The 19,758-nt window shown below is 42.8% G+C and overlaps 1 protein-coding gene across 5 annotated transcripts in view; it reads right to left on the bottom strand.

The window, feature by feature from the left end:
* PTPRM (protein tyrosine phosphatase receptor type M) overlaps positions 1 to 19,758 on the bottom strand; it is a 796,527-nt gene that overhangs the window by 467,659 nt on the left and 309,110 nt on the right. For all 5 annotated transcript variants that reach the window (XM_060613276.3, XM_060613283.3, XM_060613278.3 and 2 more), the window contains exon 4: positions 3,720 to 3,798. In XM_060613276.3, coding sequence (XP_060469259.1) covers positions 3,720 to 3,798 — 79 coding nt within the window. The remainder of the gene's footprint in view (positions 1 to 3,719; positions 3,799 to 19,758) is intronic.

A 19,758-nucleotide genomic window follows, 5' to 3' on the forward strand; every position in this document is an offset into this window, starting at 1 on the left:
GGAAAATGGAGACTGACTTAACAGTGGGTGCAGGGTTTCTTTCTGGGTGATGAAAATACCCTAGAATTGATTGTGGTGATGGTTACACAACTCTGCGGATTTAGTAAAAACACTGAACATACACTTTAAGCAGATGAATTGTAGGACAGGTGAAATATATCTCAATAAACCTGTTAAAATGCAGCATGGCTCGTAAAGGCATAAAAATATATACGGGCACTACAAGGTAATAACAGAAATACCCAGACATGCAGAGCTTATAACTTACTTAAAAACAGGAGACAACATTATGAAGCTGATAGGTGCTCCTACTAGGATTATTGAACCAAATTCGAAATATATTTTTAGCGTGAATACCAAATACAAAAATTATCCGTGTTCATTAGAAGTGGTCTTAAGCCATCGAGCTGCTGATTCTGCACAGCCATATCCACATTTCATGCTGAGCCTGCATTTTACTGTCACTACATTAAAATCAATTTTATGAGCAACTGTATACTCTTAACAGAACAAGTACTTTTAAAAAATGTTGAAATGCCTACTCATAAACGTATATGAATCCAAACAGGAGGCTTTAGAGTGAAGTAAATAAATAAAGTTCAGCAGTTTTGCATCTCTTTGGAAAGCATAATTTTGGATATGAAATATTTATGCTCCTTTGTGATTTAAATCTAATGACCACCACGATTTCAAAAAATTGATTATTATTTAGAAATCTTGATAGGAAAGCCCTTAAAATATTATCTGCAAAGCTTTACATTTTAAGACCCAACTATTGCCTTCTTTAAAATCTTTATTTGCATGTTTTCCCCATAAACCTAGAGATTCAGGAAAAAATAACTACAGAAGGGCCATCATCAAAACCATTTAAAGCTTACAGTTCAAAATGCTGTTGTACCATACATCACCTTGGTACAGAGCCCGTTTTGCAATTCTGTGTCTCTTAAGAGCAGTTTGCAAAGCCAATTAGGTATTAGCACCAGTATTCTCCAAAGGCGAGACCATAAACACCATTTCTACGACTACAGGCACCTGGGCTCGGAAGGAATGAACAAAACTGCAGGAAGCACATTTGGGGAAGGTTCTGATAGAAGGACAAGCATTGAGACTTTCTATCTTACTGAAGACAGTGAGAGATTCGTTTTCTGCAGAATGGGAGGAGCCACATTTTAGGAGCTCTTTGCTGGCCAATGGCCAGATGCAGAACAAACCCCAAGATACAGAACGAGACAGACCCCTGCAAACTTGGCCTCATCCACTGCACCTGCAACAGGGCAGCAATAACATCTGTCTTGGGGTGAAGTTTGCCCTGAGTGAAAGGGAGTGCTCACCACATAGTAGGTGTGCAGCATTACTGTATCTATTTTCTTTAACCTCCTGGTAAGAGGTGAATCTGACACAAGGATCAATTGTGCACATTAGAAGATCCCATGGCATTTTTCTAAGCCCAAGGCTATTACTCCATGGATCTGGCTAAGTTCCAACTCAGGTAATTATATTCCACTTCCTAAATTTTCCCTGCTGTTCCAATCAGGTACAGCATCATTCATTTTCCTGCCTTTTCAGAAAAAAAAAAAAGGGGGTGGGGAAATTCTTCTTGAACTCACCAATCTTGCTGACGGAAGAAAGGCAAACGCAATGTGTCACAAAAGTAATGTCTGCTTCAGTAAGGAACGACGTGACTGCAGTGTTTGAACTCTGGTGTTGTGGCATGCTCTGAGCACCAAGATAAAGATCTCAGAGAGAGCAAATCCCTCTGGATGAAATCAGATGACTGTGTTCCGATACCCTCATCAGATAACAACCATGAAGGGCTCTCTGTAACTACTACAGGGAATGATCTCATGATCTCTTCAATCCACGCAATAAAAGCAGAGACACTCCTGCAAGTGTTTATATCTTTAATGTCATTGTAGATATAACCATTTTCTCGTGAGTTTGGGTAAGGACCGTCAGCAGAAATCCAGGAATGTATGAACCAGCCAGTCTCTCTTTAATGCTGGGGAGACCCTAAAAATAAAGCAGGCTGCCATCCCTCACATAGCCAAAAGATTTAAAGTCTGACAAGATCAATTTTGGGCAAGGACAGAGGGAAAATAAAACTCCCATGCACTGCTGGTGGGAATATAAACCGGTGCAGACTTTTCATAGCAATTTGGCAGCATCGAGTAAAACTAAAAGTGTTTCTATTCTACATTCCAGGAATTCTGCTTCTAAGAATGTATCCTACCAAGGCTCTTGCACCTTGTACCCAGAGGCACATACATGGATCTTCACTGCAGCCATGTTTGTCGGAGAAAAAAAACGGGAGCAAAGAAACTAAATGTTCGTGGAAAAACAGAAAAACAGAGCGCAGTATATTCATCTGATAGAATATCACAGGTTGACCTAAAGAACATAATGCTAAGTGGGGAAAAAATACAGAGTAATTTATATGGTTGGATACGATTCATTAGAATTTACAAAAGGGCAAACATTACTTTCTTACTTTTTATGAACTACACACTGACTGTGGGAAAAAGCACACCCACATGCGTGCACACACACACAGATGTTTTCAGCATTTTGGATCCTCAGCTCTGAAACCACTCATCTGGGGGTGGGAAAGTCTCCATTGTAGGTTTCTTCGTAGGAGTCTTGGCCTGACCCCCCAGGATAGAAGGTGAAAAAGCCACAGTGTGCTTTCCCAGATGACCCTGATTTCCAGCAAGGGAATGAGCACATGATCTAGCTGGCCAACTTTGACAGTCCCACTCAGGGTTTTGAGACCAAGGCTGAGGGGAGAAAGGTGTAGAGACAGTGACAAATGTTGAGGCAGGTGGCAACGGTCAGAGAGCAGGTTGCAGCACCCTTACCCCCATGGATGGCCCCTCAGACATAGGTGCCAGCATGGCTCTGGCTACAGAGCCTCCCTTTGAATCTCTACCCACTCCTGGAGCCTAGATCCATGTTCCCCGTGATTCTATGTGCCACCAATTCCCTTTCTATGCAAAGCTTTTCTGCTTCAAACAGCTACATCTGTTTCTGCTGCTGGTGGAATATGAACCTTAGACATGGAGGGGGCAGCAGCTCGTCCCTATGACACCCCCCTCCCCCCAAGGAGAGACAAGGGAGAAACGGGACTGGCTATGTGCCATATTTTATTGATTTAAGGACAACAGTTCAGACATAAATATGACAGCCTGTTAATAGCTGTTCATACTGAGCGGTAAAAGGAAAAGTGTGTGTTTGTCACCCACGGGACGTTTTTAAAGTATTAATTTTTAAGAGATGAGGACCAGACTATTATTTCTGGGGTCCCCAAATGGTTTAGGTAGATTTCTTGCATTTGACAGGTCCCAGGCCTTTTTGGAGCCATATTGTTTAAAAGTATACGAGTAATGCACTAGACATAGAAACAAAATGCACAGATTCTCAATGTTTAACCTTGTGCTACCGTTTAAAAGGGAAATCTAAAAATCTTTGCAAGGATGTCTGAGTCGACCAAAGTGGCCCATTAGCCTCCAGTCCTGATCGTCATTTCAGAGGCGCTTAGATACAATGAATAACACACAAAATGGATGTTTTTGGACTTCTGGGCTGGCAAAGCAATGCCTAGAGACTTGTCGGGGAACTCGTTTCGCATCACGTCTCCTCAGGTTTTAGTGTCTTCTCTTAATCTGGAGCATAAAAGTGCCCCCAACATTGAACCCAAATGTGCAAGAGTTGAGGCAACTTACTACATGGATGTCCTAACACCTTCACTTCATCAATAGCGAGGTAGCCTTGATGTCCAGAAGTTATCACTTCAAAAATCACCTGGAAAATTAAGCAAGATTTATATTATTCACACATTTGGTCAGAGTTTTACCAAGTGTGCTGACACATAAGACACGTAGTCTGTCTGTCTTTCTTTCTTTCTTTCTTTCTTTCTTTCTTTCTTTTCTTTCTTTCTTTCTTTCCTTCTTCCATTCTTTCTCTTTCTTTATTTTCTTTCTTTTCCTTCCTTCCTTCCTTCCTTCCTTCCTTCCTTCCTTCCATCCATCCATCCATCCATTCATTCATCTATCCATCCACCCATGCTTCCAACAAATATTAGTGGAGCACCTAATATCTGCCAGTCAACATTTCAGGTTCTAAGATGAAAAAGATAAATAAGACACAAACCCAGTTTTCAGGGGGGTTATTGAGAAGGGATGGGACAGACAGCATCCCACATCAAGGATTCACCTCGTAAGGGAGGTAATACCACCGGTTAAGAGCCGATGTTTAGAAGACAGAGGCTTAAAATCATTTACCAGAGACAATATTAAGATTTAAATTGCTTTGGGGCACCTGGGCGGCTCAGTCGGTTAAGCGTCCGACTTCGGCTCAGGTCATGATTTCGCGGTCTGTGAGTTCAAGCCCCACGTCGGGCTCTGGGCTGACAGCTCAGAGACTGGAGCCTGTTTCGGATTCTGTGTCTCCCTTTCTCTCTGACCCTCCCCCGTTCATGCTCTCTCTCTGTCTCAAAAATAAACATTAAAAAAAATTTTTTTTAAAGATTTAAATTGCTTTAAGATAACACATTTTCTGGTCAACTCCTTTGAGGGGATTCTATAACTACACTGAACCGTGTGGGGCCCTAGGTTTTATACATCTAAAATGAAAAAACCACTGTAAGTGCTGTGAAAAAAAAAAAAGTACAGGGTATTAGAGTAACATGTACCAAGAGGACCTCCCATGAGGAGGTAGCAATTCAGCTAAGATCTGAATATGAGTGAAGAAAGACAGTAAGGCTTCTTCCAGGGTATGTGCAAAGGCCCTGAGCTGGACATGACCAGAACCATGAAGAGGAGCATTGGGACCTATAGCTATAAAGATGAGCTGTGACTGGGTTACAGAAGCTCCACTCACAGAGCAGAGATTCAAAAGAAGACAGTATATTAATAATATAAAGATGCTTGGGCCCCTGGGTGGCTCAGTCAGTTAAGCATCCATTTCGGCTCAGGTGATGATCTCACAGTCCGTGGGATCAGGCCCCGCATCAGGCTCTGCACTGACAGCACAGAACCTGCTTGGGATTCTTTTACCCCCTCTCTCTGTCCTCCTCCCTCCCCCCTCTCAAAAATAAATAAATAAGCATTAAAAATAACACCATTAAGAGGTTACACCCACTGAAATTCAGATGGCAGAGGTATGAATTAAGAGGACAATGATATAAAAATCTCTATAGTAGTCAAACCAAGAGGTCTTTGGCAACTTTTTGATTGTGGGAAAGGTGAGGCAAGAAAAGAAGGGCAACATGCTCTTAAGTTTTCAGAACGAATGACATTTTTGAGATGGTAGAACCCCTTCAGAGAAATTGAGGCTAAAGGAGAAAGAAAGAACCGGTAAGAAGCTATCGATGTTCTTGCTACGATTGTTTAAAGCTGTCTGTTGTCAGCCTCTGATTAAAAAGGTCCACATGACATCACTTAAACCTCCATTTACACATACCTGCATCAGCATAGAAACCGTGGCTCATGCAAGGTACATATGCTAAGTCTTAAAACATCCCAGTAACTGCACTTCTTGGAAAAATTAAAATTTTCATTCTCATAAAAACCAATACAAAATGAGAAGCTTTATTCATAGTAACCAAAAACTGGACACAGCCCAGATGCATTCAAATGGTACGTGATAAACCAGACTGTGGTACATCCACAGCATGGAATACTACTCAACAATAACAAGGAAATAACTACTGATGCACCCAAAACTTGGATGAATCTAATAATGCTGAGGAGTCCATGTATGTAACATTGTGTAAGGTAAAAGTTTCTGAAGGGAGAGCAGATTAGTGGTTGCCAGGGCTGAGGGATGGTGGGAGAAGGGATGGGAGAGTCATTACAAAAGGACAATGTGAGTAATCCCTGTGATGTTGTAACCTTTAAGGTCTTCACTGTGGTGGCAGATGCAGAAACCTACTTAGGTAATAAAACTGTATATAGTTCAGGGGCGCCTGTGTCCAGCTTCAGCTCGGGTCATGATCTCACAGCTCATGAGTTTGAGCCCTACATCAGGCTCTGTGCTGTCAGTGCAGAGCCTGCTTCGGATCCTCTGTCTCCCCCTCTCTCTCTCTCTCTCTCCCCCCGCACGCTCCCTCTCTGCCCCTCCCCCACTCAAACGTGTGCTCTTTCTCTCTCAAAAATAAACATTACAAATAACTGTACAGCTCATAGCAGCTTTATTTGCAATAGCTAAAACATGGAAGCCACCAAGTATCCATTGACAGATGAATGGATAAGCAAAACGGGGTAAATACATACAATGGAGTATTACTCAATCCTACAAATGAAGGAAATTCCTGTACATGTTATGACATGGAGAAACCTGGAGAACATTATGTGAGGTGAAATGAGTCGGCCGCAGAAGGACAGATACCGTAAGATCCCACGTACGAGTTACCTGGAAGTACACAGGAAGTAGAATGGTAGTTGTCAGGGCTGGGAGAGAGGGATGGGAAGTGGCTGTTTCGTGGGTGCACAAGCGGAAAAGAGTTCTGGAGATGGATGGTGGTGGTGGTGGCTGCACAACATCGAGAAGGTATTTAATGCCCCTGACCTATACACTTCAACATGATTAAAATGATAAATTTTGTTACTTGCATTTTACTAAAAAAGTGAAAAAATGTACAGAAATACACACACATGCATGTCCAAGTCCATGTAAAAGAAGAAATCTGGAAAAGCTCTGTAGATTTCAACAATGTCACTATCCTGGCTGCGATACCATACTTTTGGTTTGCAAAATGTTACCATTGGAGGAAACTGAGTACTACGTATGCAGGAATCTGTATCATTCTTGGTGTTTTTTTTTTTTTTTTTTCATAAAAATTTGTAAAGTTTATTATTTATTTTCAAGAGAGAGAGACAGACACAGCATGAGCAGGGGAGGGGCAGAGAGAGAGGGAGACACAGAATCCGAAGCAGGATCCACGCTCCAAACTGTCAGCACCGAGCCCAACACGGGGCTCAAACTCACGGACCACGAGATCACGACCCGAGCTGAAGTCGGACGCTTAACTGACTGAGCCATCCAGGAGCCCCATGTATAACAAGAAATACTTGTTATCGCATCTGATTCCACAATGATCTCCACAAAAAATTTCAACTTAAAAAAAGTAACTGTAAATTACACAGGATGTGTTACATACACTGAATAGCTACCACTCCGTTCTCTTGTTAGTTCATGTGAAAATTCTTTAAGGAAGAACTAAGAGATTCAGATAAAAGATAACTGTGAAAAACTCAGCCTTTCTGATTCCGGATATCATGTATCATGCTGTTTTTGCTACTACACATTGCCTGAACGAACACTTCCACCCTACGACTGCATTATTTATGTGTGTGCAATGGATGTGAAAATGGAGAAAGCCATCAGCAGAGCCCAAAATGGAAAGGCTCGAGGGGCTTCCTAGATAAGAAGTCATCCCAGAAACACCCGCGAGACTAGACGACACTGGGCTACAATGCCAACGCACTGAAATACAAAACACACGGGAGAGGAGAGGCCCAAAGTAGAACAGAAATGAAATAAAACGTTGTCCTGTTCGTAAGTGTATCTTTTTTCCACTGATGACCCGGAGAGAGGCAGAGATGCATGCACATTATTACAATGGGATCTGGCCTACTTCTCTCTGTGTTAAAGTCTAGACGACAGTCGAGGGAACAAAAAGCAGGTGAACGCTGAGAGCAAGTAGGGGAGAAAGCCCTCTGGACGCCCTCAAAGCTGGGCCCCTGCGAAACGGTCCTATCCTGCCTGGCAGGAGGCAGCAGCAGCAGGCAGTACTGGAAGCAGCCAGCCGCTCTGCTCAGAATGGCCACTGCACAGACCAATGTCCCTGACCATCAGCTACCCAAGAACTCCATGGCTCTGGTCACGAAAAGGGTATTTTGAAAGCCCAAACCAGAAATGTTCATCCAGGGACACCTGGGTGGCTCATTTGGTTGACTGACTGACTTTGGCTCAGGTCATGAACCCACAGCTCGTGGGTTCAAGACCCACACAGGGCTCTGTGCTGACGGCTCGGAGCCTGGAGCCTGCTTCCGATTCTGTGTCTCCCTCTCTCTCTGCCCCTCCCCGGCTCACACTCTGTGTCTTTCCCTCAAAAACAAATAAAAAATTTTTAAAAATTAAAAAAAAAAGAACTGTTCATCCAGGCTTCCCTTCTCCCAGCTGATCCCCCTTCCCTCTTCCCTCCCTCCCTCTCACTCATTCATTCACTCACTCATACCAGTCTCCACTGAGTGTCCTTTTTACTCCAGGCAATGGCATAAGTACTGTGATAAGCACCATGAACAGAACAGATGCAAAATTGTCCTTCTTACCAAAAATTGTATTTTCACATTATCAACTGTAAGAGTTGAAGCTTCTTATAAAAAGAGAATGATCTGTATTTTTAAAGGGATATGTTAACTCTCAGAATAGACTGTACATGTAAAACATGCTCATGTGGATCTATTTTTGAAGTTTATGTGCTAAAATTTAATGCACAATATTTCATTTAAACCAATACAGCACCATGGCCCTAAGAAAGGAAGGAGGAGAAGAAATCAGACATCTCGATAAGTCACCCTAAAACCTCTGAATCTGGTTTCTCACCCATCACTTCAATAGAATTTATGATGACCCTCAAAAGTTTTACACTCAATGATTCGGAGTCTTACTGTCCAACTATTAATAGGATATTTACTGTAAGCTCTGAGAGGGATCCAAAAAAAAAAAAACCAAACTAGACAATTTTATGGAATTCAAGCTTTAGTTCCACAAAAAATAAGGAACACAGACAAGAACAAGACAGGAGCCAACTAACAGGTGGGAACAATAAGGAGCTATTAGGACTGTGATCTTTCTCCACCACAGAACTGTCACCTCCTCATTACCAAACCAACCAGGATGCCTCGGATCCAGCCAAGGCAACCTTCCACCCAATTTTTCAGCCTGCTGGTTAAACTCACAGCTGCCCCAGAAAGGACTTACAAGTGTCTCTGCGAGACCCGAGGCGGTGAGTGAGTGTTCAGCAGCAAGCGAGATTCCCGGCAAGACGACTTGCCAGGGGAGGCCACAACAAAAGAATCTTCGGCTTACTTCTGAAACTTTATTTGCCCCCCTTGGTCTTCTAGCTGGAGTACCACAAAGCCTCCAAGTGCAAATATACCAAGAGAACAATGGACTTCTCCTTTCAGTTAATTAGAAATTCTGGAAGGTAAACTTCTAAAACTTGGCAGGTTCCCACACTGACTTAATAGTGTCTCTAAAAATAACCTTCATAGGGGGCGCCTGGGTGGCTCAGTTGGTTAAGACTCTGACTTCGGCTCAGGTTATGATCACCAGAACACCATTCCCAAGTTTGAGCCCCACTTTGGGCCGTGTGCTGACAGCTCAGAGCCTGGAGCCTGCTTTGGATTCTGTGTCTCCCTCTGTCTCTGCCCTCCCTGCTTGCACTCTGTCTCTCTCTCTCTCTCTCAAAAATAAACATTAAAAAAATTAAAAAAGGAAAAAAAAACCAGATTCACTCTGTGGTTTCTAACAAACAAGAGGGTTCAAACACACAGCTAAACACCCAAGGCCTCTTTTAAATAGGTTTCTTAAAAACAGACTTTAGAATCTCATGAAAAGGTTTCCTTGTCTTGAAGTCTTGCTACCTGGCAAGTTTTCCATTTTGTACTTTTTTCCTAACCAGTGCCCTTACCAAGAAACCTTCAAAAGCAAAAATATTTTTGTCTGTTTTTGTTAAATAAGGAAGCATGCTATTGAAAGTACAGGTACAGCTCTAGTGAAGTATGACAAGTGTAGGCAAAACCCAGAAGGAGTCCCTGGGATGTCTGAAGATGCCAGCACACTGGGCCAAAAAGACTGAGGTCCGAGGAAGGAAGCGACATGAGAAGGCCAATGGCGCCACTGGAAAAGGAAGTAAGAGAGGCGGGTACAGCTGTGCCCACGCTTACTTTTATCAAACACAACAAACTACCTTGACAATCTCTATTATAAGTGAGGTTTGGGTCTCTTTAAGAAACACACAAAGCCTTTTCTTTTCGAAAACATTTAAAAACAAACTTTATATACGGTGCATGTCTATGTCCCAAGTATCTTCTGTGCATATTATATAATTTTCCCCAGTCACCCATACAAGGTAAGTAAGTACATTCCCTTTTAGAGATGGGGAGGCTGACTCAGAAAGTAATTAGGTAATTTTTCTGAGGTTACAAAATTAGTATATTGCAGAGTCAGGGTATAATTCTAGGTATATTTTACTTTGCAGTCTGGACACTTCCTGTTACTGAATGCCTTAACTAGCAGGCATGAGAGACTACATATATGTAGAATATACACACATATACATATGCCTAACCTATACATACATACATACATGCCTCTTTCCACACACACACACACACACACACTACATAATCATGCATTCACACACACATAAATATATACATCTTTAATGTGTGTGTGTGTGTGTGTGTGTTCTAAAATTTTTACTTCCAGATTTAAGTAAGGAATCTTGTAATCATCTATTTGACCTAGAAATGTAGATGCAAGGAATGGTTATAAGACATAGCTTTAACAACATAAATCTTAAGACAGAGGTCAGCAAACTATAGTCAACAGGCCAAATCGGCCCCAACCTAATTTTTATAGGTTGGTTTTTATAGTCTTCAACTGCGGGTGAAAGTCAAAAGAAGAATAATATTTAGCAATACATGAGAATTATGTAAAATAGAAATTTCAGTGTCCACAACACTTTTTTACCGTAACACAGTCATGCTCATTCAATTGTGTATCGTCTATGGCAACTTCACACAAAAACAGCAGAGTTGAGTAGATGCCACAGAGACCATCTGGCCCACAAGGCCTGAAATATTTACGACTACCCAACTTCCGGATTTAAGAGAAAACTTTCCCGCTTGGCTCCCCAACAACTGCCATTACCCTGGATAACAAGAAAACATGCATCGATGCATGCTTGTCATTGACTGCAATAGCTTGTCACAGCCCAACGCAACATGCCCTGCACTTTGTGTGGGAGCAATGCATTCCAGCTGTGTGGCAAGGGGAGAAACCCTCTCCTGGCTTGACTTGCTTCAACTGTATTACATGGGTACTGATTTCAATGCCCGCTCAAGCTGATAGTACCATTTCAATTATTTATTTATTCATCATTTATCTATTTATTTTTAACAGGGGGTGAGAACATGAGTGGGGGGAGAGAGGCAGAGGGAGAGAGAGGGAGAGCGGGATAAAGAGAGTGAGAGAGGGAGAGAGAATCTTAAGCAGTCTCCCCTCTCAGCACAGAGCCTGACCCGGGGCTCAATCCCAAGATCCTGGGATCATGATCTGAGCTGAAACCAAGAGTTGGACGTTCAACTGACTGAGCCACCCAGGCATACTCATTACCAATTTTTTTTTAAAAAGCGTAATTGCAATATACCAAAACAAGACCATAGACACTGATTAAGGGGCACCTGGGTGGCTCAGGTGGTTGGGCATCCGACTTTGGCTCAGGTCATGATCCCACGGCTCATGAGTTCGAGCCCATGTCAGGCCCTTTGCTGACACCTCAGAGCCTGGAGTCTGCTTCAGATTCTGTGTCCCTCTCTCTCTCTGTCCCTCCCCTCGTCATGTACACGTGCTCTCTTGCTCTCTCTCTCTCTTGCTCTCTCTCTCTCTCTCTCTCAAGAATAAACATTAATGGGGCGCCTGGCTGGCTCAGTCGGTTGAGCGTCCAACTTCGGCTCAGGTCACAATCTCATAGTTTGTGAGTTCGAGCCCCATGTCGGGCTCTGTGCTGACAGCTCAGAGCCTGGAGCCTGCTTCGGATTCTGTGTCTCCCTCTCTCTCTGCCCCTAACCCACTCGCATTCTGTCTCTGTCTCTCAAAAATACATAAACATTAAGAAAAAAATTTTTAAAAACAGAATAAACATTAAACAAATTTTTAAAAATTGATTACTTTATAGACCTCAAAACACTGAATAAAAAATTAAATCGAATTAAAAATAAAATAAAACCTAACTATTTTAGCAGTCAAATCTACAAAGCAACTGAACTACTGAGAATGTAGAACACTTTCATATTAAAACCTGACCTTCAGCATTCTATACAATGTTCTTTGGCATGAGCTATATTTTGGTGAAGTATCTTTGTATTTACAGAGATACATATAATTTTAGGAAAAATGTCTTTTCCATCTAAACTGTGATTATTTGAAAAGCTGAAAGCTAAAGTGATTGATCATAAAGTCATCCTAGCTTATTCTGGAAGAATTTTACCAGCACACAGTATTTAATCTTACATCTCTGTCCTCCTCTTTTTTGGATTTGGTTGGACAAAAAATATAATTAATCCCCCTTATTTGCAGATTCTGTACTTGTGAATTTGCCTACTCACGAATTTATTTGAAACCCCCAAATCAATACTTGCAAAGCTTTCTTGGTCATTTGTGGATATGCACACAGTGACAAAAATTTGAATGGCTCAAGCCCCACATCCCAGCTGAGGTCAGTCAAGGCAATGCTCTGCTTTTTGATTCGGTTCTCACACCATAAACAAGTGTCCTTGTCCCAATCTACTTAGTGCCACTTTTTTCATATTTTTGTGCCTTTTATTGGTGATGTTGCTATTTATAACGGTGCCCAAGCGCAGTGCTGAGGGGTCGTCTAGCACTCCTATGCACACAAGGCTTAAGCTGACTTACCGTGAAAATACATGTGTTAGGGAACTTTCATCTGGGCATAAGTCATCATTTTGGCTGTTCAGTGTTAAAAACCAACAACGAGGGGCACCTGGGTGGCTCAGTTGGTTAAGCGTCCGACTTCAGCTCAGGTCATGATCTCACGGTTTGTGAGTTCGAGCCCCACATCAGGCTCTGTGCTAACAGGTCAGAGCTCTGAGCTTGCTTTGGATTCTGCATCTCCCTCTCTCTCTGCCCCTTCCCTGCTCATGCTCTGCCTCTCTCTGTCTCAAAAATAAATAAAACATTAAAAAAAATTTTTTTTAAAACCCAACAATGTACATTAAGTAAGGAGTCTTTAACAGAAAGCCTCCTAAAACAAGGTTATGTGTTGATCAGTTGATGCAAATGCTGTGACCAGAGGGTCTCAGGACTAATCCCTTATTTCCCATGGAAGCAACCCAGAGTTCAGTGTTCACTAATTGAGTACTCACTCACTGTGACTTCACAGAACATAACAACCATGAATGGAAATCAACTGCATTAGCGTGCCTGGATTCACATTGAGTCCTCATTTCTATTAAGGTACTCGGGCACAGGAAGGACAAAATGCTCATTTTTACCGATGCTTCCCAAATGGTAAAGAAATGTAGATGTAAGAAATGGGATGTAAAGAAATGTAGAATAAAGAGAATCGATATCCGTTCAATACCTCAACAAATAACCTCTCAGGAGACATGGTGTTGGATCCCCATTGTTGTTGGAGCCTTTGGGAAAAGCCACTTGCTCTCAGGTAGGAAACTGTCAGTTAAACCACTAACTAAGGCTCTTTCACTGGCTCATGAAAAGCCATCCTGGAGGTTGGCCTGCGAGGGGCTTGACATGAGGCTATCCTTCAGATGCCTTCCAAACAAGAGACGAAAGCAGTTTAACACCGCAGCCTCCCCTTTCCTCCCTGCTTCAGTGAAGGGCAAAATTAGATTTCCATGCTGCCACTTTTCCTTGCTATGTGTGAGCAAAGAAAAGGGGTTTGCTTACCAACACAAACACTCACCACGGAAAATGTGTTGGTGCAAGCCATTTGTCAATTCCCCAGGACAAACGGGATGAAACACTGTACGTCTGTCCTCCCACCCGAAACCTGGGAGATCCTTTCTGTCTTCGATTTAAATAAAAAGCAAAGGTGGATCATGCTCATTCACTAAAACATACATAATAAAACTCTCCATAACGACAAAGAGCCAAAGCCAAACTGCAACGTATGTGACCTTAAAAAGTCAGGAACAAAATAGTGAAATACTTGTTTATATGGACATATTATCAGAGTAAAGTAAAAGCCCACTTTCCCAAAGTTAAAGGTATTCGAAGGACAGCAGGGGTCTCACTGGAGTGAATTATTGGGGGCTTTGTCATGCTAATTGAAGTCATTCTTATATGACTTCATCTGCTTTTCAACCAATAAACATGGCTTTCCTCACTTCTTGTTTTCCCTTTCACATTTAAAAAGAGCTAGTGTTCTTTTCAAATCTTTTCTAATCATAGCTCAAGTACTCATTCTATAAAACAAGATGTGGAAGAAAACTAAAGTTGAGGGGGGAAAATAGGAAAGTTATAAGGAAAAGGGCAAGATGAACAAGAAGTAACAGACCACAAAGAAGTTTGAGATGGGGACCCAGAACAAGTACCTATCCTTGATCATCAAATCATAAGTACAAGCTGAGAATGAAACAGAGATATGGTAAGTTTTGAACACACGTGAATTGATACACTTCCCAAATGCAGCTCTAGGTCCCTACTAAAGTGACAGCCAAGTATGCTCCCACTGATTTCTTGTAACATACTGTTCATCTTTAAGCAAAATATGCAGAGGACAGGGACCTCCAATAAAGGCAGCAGAGTAGGAGGACCATAAGGTCACTGTGTCCCACAGATACAACTAGATAACACCCTCATCAGTATAAATATCCCAGAAAACAGAAGACTGGCAGAACAGACATTCCACAGCTACATATAAACAAGAGGACATACAAGAGGTAGGAAGGGTGGAGGGGGGTGTTGCTAAACACACCATCATCATGCTCTCTAGGTGCAAGGTGCAATGTATCCACCCCTGTAAAACCCTCCATATCCACCTTGCTGGGGAGAAGTGGATTGTTAATGCCTGAGCCTGCTACCACCCCAGCTGCCAGCACCCTAGGGTTTTCCAAACTCTTCTCTCCTGAACTATCTGCTCCTCTTGCGGCCAGTTTACCTGAGTTTGTTCCGGAACAATGTGGGCGTACCCAGCTAGGAGCTGTGCTTCCAGCCGTTCAATTTCCTGGGGATTCCTCCGGTGGGGTGGGAGGAGTTGGCCAGGGCGGCCACGAGGGCTCACCCATTCTTTCCTGAATTAGGGGGCTGTGACAGGTGGATAACAGTTTTTGGCAAGCCAGCCAGGAAGGGCATGCAGCTTCATCGCGTGATTGTCTTCACAGACTCCTGACCAGGCAGGTGCCTCGGCCCCTGCCGCTGCTTAGACTGCCTTGGAGGGGTAGAAAAGGTGAAGTTCCAGCAGCTGCCGGGACCACTTGCAGGGAAAGGTCCCTATCCTACCCTTGCTGACCTGTAGTCTGCTTCATGTGCGGTTTGAAAAGAGAAATAAGTTTGGGAAGCACCGAGCTTCAGTATTCTGGGTAAGTTGCAGCAGTACTGATCAGTTTCCCATTTCTATTTGGGAGCGAAACTGTCTAACACTTGGTACCCAGTGGTGCAAAAACATGGTTATAAGTCTAGGAGTCCCAACTTCATCTCACCAAGGAATTTGGCTCCCCTATGCAGGAATACGGAAGAGTACTCTGTTTGGTTCGGTTTCTTTCACTTCCCATTCATTCCTTTCTTCTCTTTTGGGGGTGGGAAATGCGACTTCCATCCCCCCTGACAGTGCCTTGTGGTGCGCTTTGGCGGCATGGTCCACATATGGCTATAAGCTGATGAGTAGGAAGATGATTTTCTTAACTGCATCACTGCATGGCTCACGTACGTACATACTAGAATCAGAAAAAAGATCGGCCTTTGAGTGGGTCTGAAAATTACCATACTATCCAATTAGAATTATTTTGTCAAAGATCTGGGAAATGAAATGACATTCTTATATGTCCAGGCTTTTATGCTGGTAGGTAACAGAGATTCAGCACATAAAGCTCATGATGCAAAGAAAGACAGGTTAAAGTGTGTGAGGACAGCAGGTCAAATGAGGAGAAAGAGAATGAGGAACACACCTTGTTAGAATCTTTGGACCCCTGCCCTGGAATTCTACCTACCCCAAATGTGGATGGAGCCCCCTCTGCCCTAGTTTGTCCTCCTCCTACTTATTGCCTCAAGGGGCAAGAATGGCCCTCCCTTTTAAGACCTGCTAAGACACCAAATGTGGTCAGGAGACCCCCCAGTATGGAACAGGACGTTTCCTTTGCAGCCTTATCCTGTAGGGATGAATCCCCAGAGACAGTCTGCCAGATATTATTGGACATACAGGCCTTTCTCTACTTCAGACCTTTTAAAGTGGAAAAATTCAAACCATACTTGTAGAGAGGATCCTCAGAAAACGTCTGACATCGTTTGCCACTATTTTTGTCATTGATAAGCCTCCTTAGGCAGATATGCAGACCCTTTTTTAAAAATTTATTTATTTTGAGAGAGAGAGAGCAAGTGAGCATGAGTTGGGGAGGGGCAGAGAGAGAGGGAGACACAGAATCCCCAAGCAGGCTCCGCACTATCAGTGCAGAGCCCGACGCGGGGCTCGAACTCACGGCCGTGAGATCATGACCTGAGCTGACATCAAGACTTGGACGCTTAACCGACTAAGCCACCCAGGTACCCCAGATACACAGACTCTTAAGTATTCTATAGACAATGAGCAACCGCAGTGACTGATTAATAAAGCCCATGAGGAGGCTCAGCATCTGACTGATGAAAATCCAGGTATTACCCCCTTACCAGCAGGGGCAATCCTGGTGGCCAAACCTGGCTGGGACCCAAATGTTGCTGAAGGAATGGTTCTTCTGAACCACTGCTAAGATATATGTTTACAGAACTAAAGTGAAGGGTCCCAGAGCAAAAATGTCTTAATAAAGTCAAGGAAATTCAACAGAAATTAAATGCTGATCCATCTGAGTTTCTGGAGAGGATTTATGAAGCCTATCAAAAATATTCCCAGTGAGGATCCTGGGGCTTTTGAAAATCTGAAAATGGTTAATTTGACCTTTATGGGACGAAGTGCCCCTAATATAGGAAAGAAGCTGCAAAAGGTCCAGGGAGCGGTAGGTGTGAACTCTTCTTAGCTGGTGCACATTGCTTTTAAGGTGTTTAGCTTTAGGGAGGAAAAGCATATGAAACAAGGAAGTCCATTTCTCACAGCCCATAGTCAATGGGAAAAAATGGAGAAAATGAACCATACTTTGAAAAGGACCATCACAAAGCTGTGTCAAGAAACTCATTTAACATGAGATAGGGTACTGCCGCTTGCCCTCTCTGCATGAGGGCACCTCAAAGTGGGCTTGGATTGAGCGCCTATGAAATTGGATACGGGAGACCATTCCTGGCCTCTTGAGTTTCGCCCCCTCTACCCAGAAGGGGGCCAAAGAAAAATTAAACAAAATTTAACGCTTGAACCAAATATTAACCATGATTCATTAGTTTATTTCCACTAGGACGGCCTTCTTGCTGCAAGAACCACTGCACCCGTCTCAACCTGAGGATAAGATCTTATTAAAGACTTGGAATGAACATGGACCTGACCAAGAATTAACTGAAAAATGGACTGGACCTTATGATGTCCTACTAGTCCCCCATTCCCCTTGAAATGGGACAAAGTGAAGCTATGGATACATCACACTAGAGTTAAATGGTGCCCGTACAATGATAAGAAGGGGACCCGGGTGGCTCAGTCGGTTAAGCGTCCAGCTTCGGCTCAGGTCATGACATCACGGTTCATGAGTTCAAGCCCTGCATCAGGCTCTGGGCTGACAGCTCAGAGCCTGGAACCTGCTTCAGATTCTGTGTCTCCATCTCTCTCTGCCCCTGCCCCGCTCAAGTTCGTTCTCTCTCTCTCTCTCTCTCTCTCTCTCTCTCTCTCTCTCTCTCAAAAATAAAAATTAGGAAAAAAAAAGAAAAGGAGAAGATAGAAGAGACCACCAAGCCATTCTACTGGGAAAGTCACCCTATTCAAGACTTAAAATACCTCTTTAGAGGAAAGAACCCGTAACAACATGTTTCTTCTGTGCTCTGTATGAACCATGTCTTCTTTCTCCCTAGGTTGGAAAGATAATGGACTAGTTGGGGTAACCCAGGCTTTGGCCTCAACTACATGTGCTGTCAATTGTTGGATGTGTCTAAAAGCCCAATCAGTATTGGACCATAGAGACCCGTTGGTCCCCCCTGTTTACAATACCTCAGGAGTCCATGAAGGCAACTGGTTTCCAATCGTTAAGGCCTGGACAATAATGTATAGGGTTAGAATAGTTATTTCCCAAGATGATCATAAGGTACCCCCATGTCTTACAGTCCCTCTAATTAAAGTACTAAAAGAAGTAATTTTCAAAGGACAAAACCGGGAGTATACTTCCCAATTAGATACCACATGAAGGACCAACTCCCTATGTGTAAACAACGCTGTGTTTCTTTTCCAGCTATGGATGACATTCACAGCCAAGGCCGGCTGGGCAGAGGCTGGATGGGACAAGCTGCCCTTTGGGTGAGCCTATTCTCCCACCTTTTGTCATCGTGCTCTGGCTGGATTTGTTTTTATTTGAAAATTAAATGGAGTCCCCTGGGCCATGGACTGTGTTACGAATTCTTCTACCGCTATACATTATCTTCTGGCCACCTTGGTGACTGCCTTCTCCTTTCATCCTGCTCAAGAAACTTAAGCATTGGGCCAGTCCCCCACAGGTATTTACCAGACTAGATCATGACCTCCCAGGCAACATCCCTGATGGAGATGAATACTTCCTTGGCTATACATTGTTGCCATGGTGGCAGGTGGGGGGAAGGTTGCTGTGCATCATCATGTGCCTTTACAACTTGTCCCAGATTCTAACCACCATAGCTAATGATCATAAGTCATCAGATTCCCGTACTAAAGTCATCCTGGGTAACTGTATATCCTAGCTGAGCAAGGGGGAATTTATGTCATTGTTCATCCATCTTGCTGTGCCTATATTAATGCTTCATCAGAGGTGGAAACAAGCATCAAGAAAATTAGACAGCAAGGTACATGGTTACAATAACCATGGGCCAGCACATCCTTTCCTTGGATGGAATAGGGGAAAGAATCAGAGATTGTTTTTCACGTTGATTTTCATGGATACCGACAGGTATAGAGTCTGTCCTTAAAGAAATAACCAAAATGGGCTTGACCACTGTGCTCTCAAGTAGCAGGGTTCTATTTGGGATTCAGACTTCTTGTGATGTGTACCTATGCTACATTCTTTCAATTCACACTCTTGAATGAGTCAGAAACAACACAGAAACAGGCACATTTCTTCCACTGAAACAAAAACAAAAACAAAAACAAAAACACTTCATCTCCCCTATCCAGCAGGAAGTAGCCAGTTGGAGAATGGCGGTCATACTCCCATAAAAATGGAAGGAAATATTGACAGTGGAGATCTGTTAGCAAGCCCTCTTGCTTAACTTTAGATCCCAACAGTTAAACCCAGAAACAGACCTCCTGACTCATGCTCTAACTGAATCCCACTGTTCTTATTTTTTTAATTTATATTATTTTTTGATTCCAGTATAACTAACATACATTGTTATATTAGTTTCAGGTGTACATTATAGTGAGTGATTCAAAAATCTGATATATTACTCATGATAAGTGTACCTCTTCATTCCCCTCACCTATTGCACCCACCCCTACACTGACTTCTCCTTTGGCAACCACCAGTTTGTTCTCTATAGTTAAGAGTCTGCTTTTTTAATTAAATGAATACCAATTCGACATATTAATGAAATCATATGGTGTTTGTCTTTCTCTGACTTACTTTACTTTGCTTAGCGTTATACCCTCTTGATTCATCCATGTTGTTGCAAATGGCAAGA

The sequence above is a fragment of the Panthera onca genome, chromosome D3 (assembly GCF_046562875.1).
Source record: "Panthera onca isolate mPanOnc1 chromosome D3, mPanOnc1 haplotype 2, whole genome shotgun sequence".
Lineage (NCBI taxonomy): Eukaryota > Metazoa > Chordata > Mammalia > Carnivora > Felidae > Panthera > Panthera onca.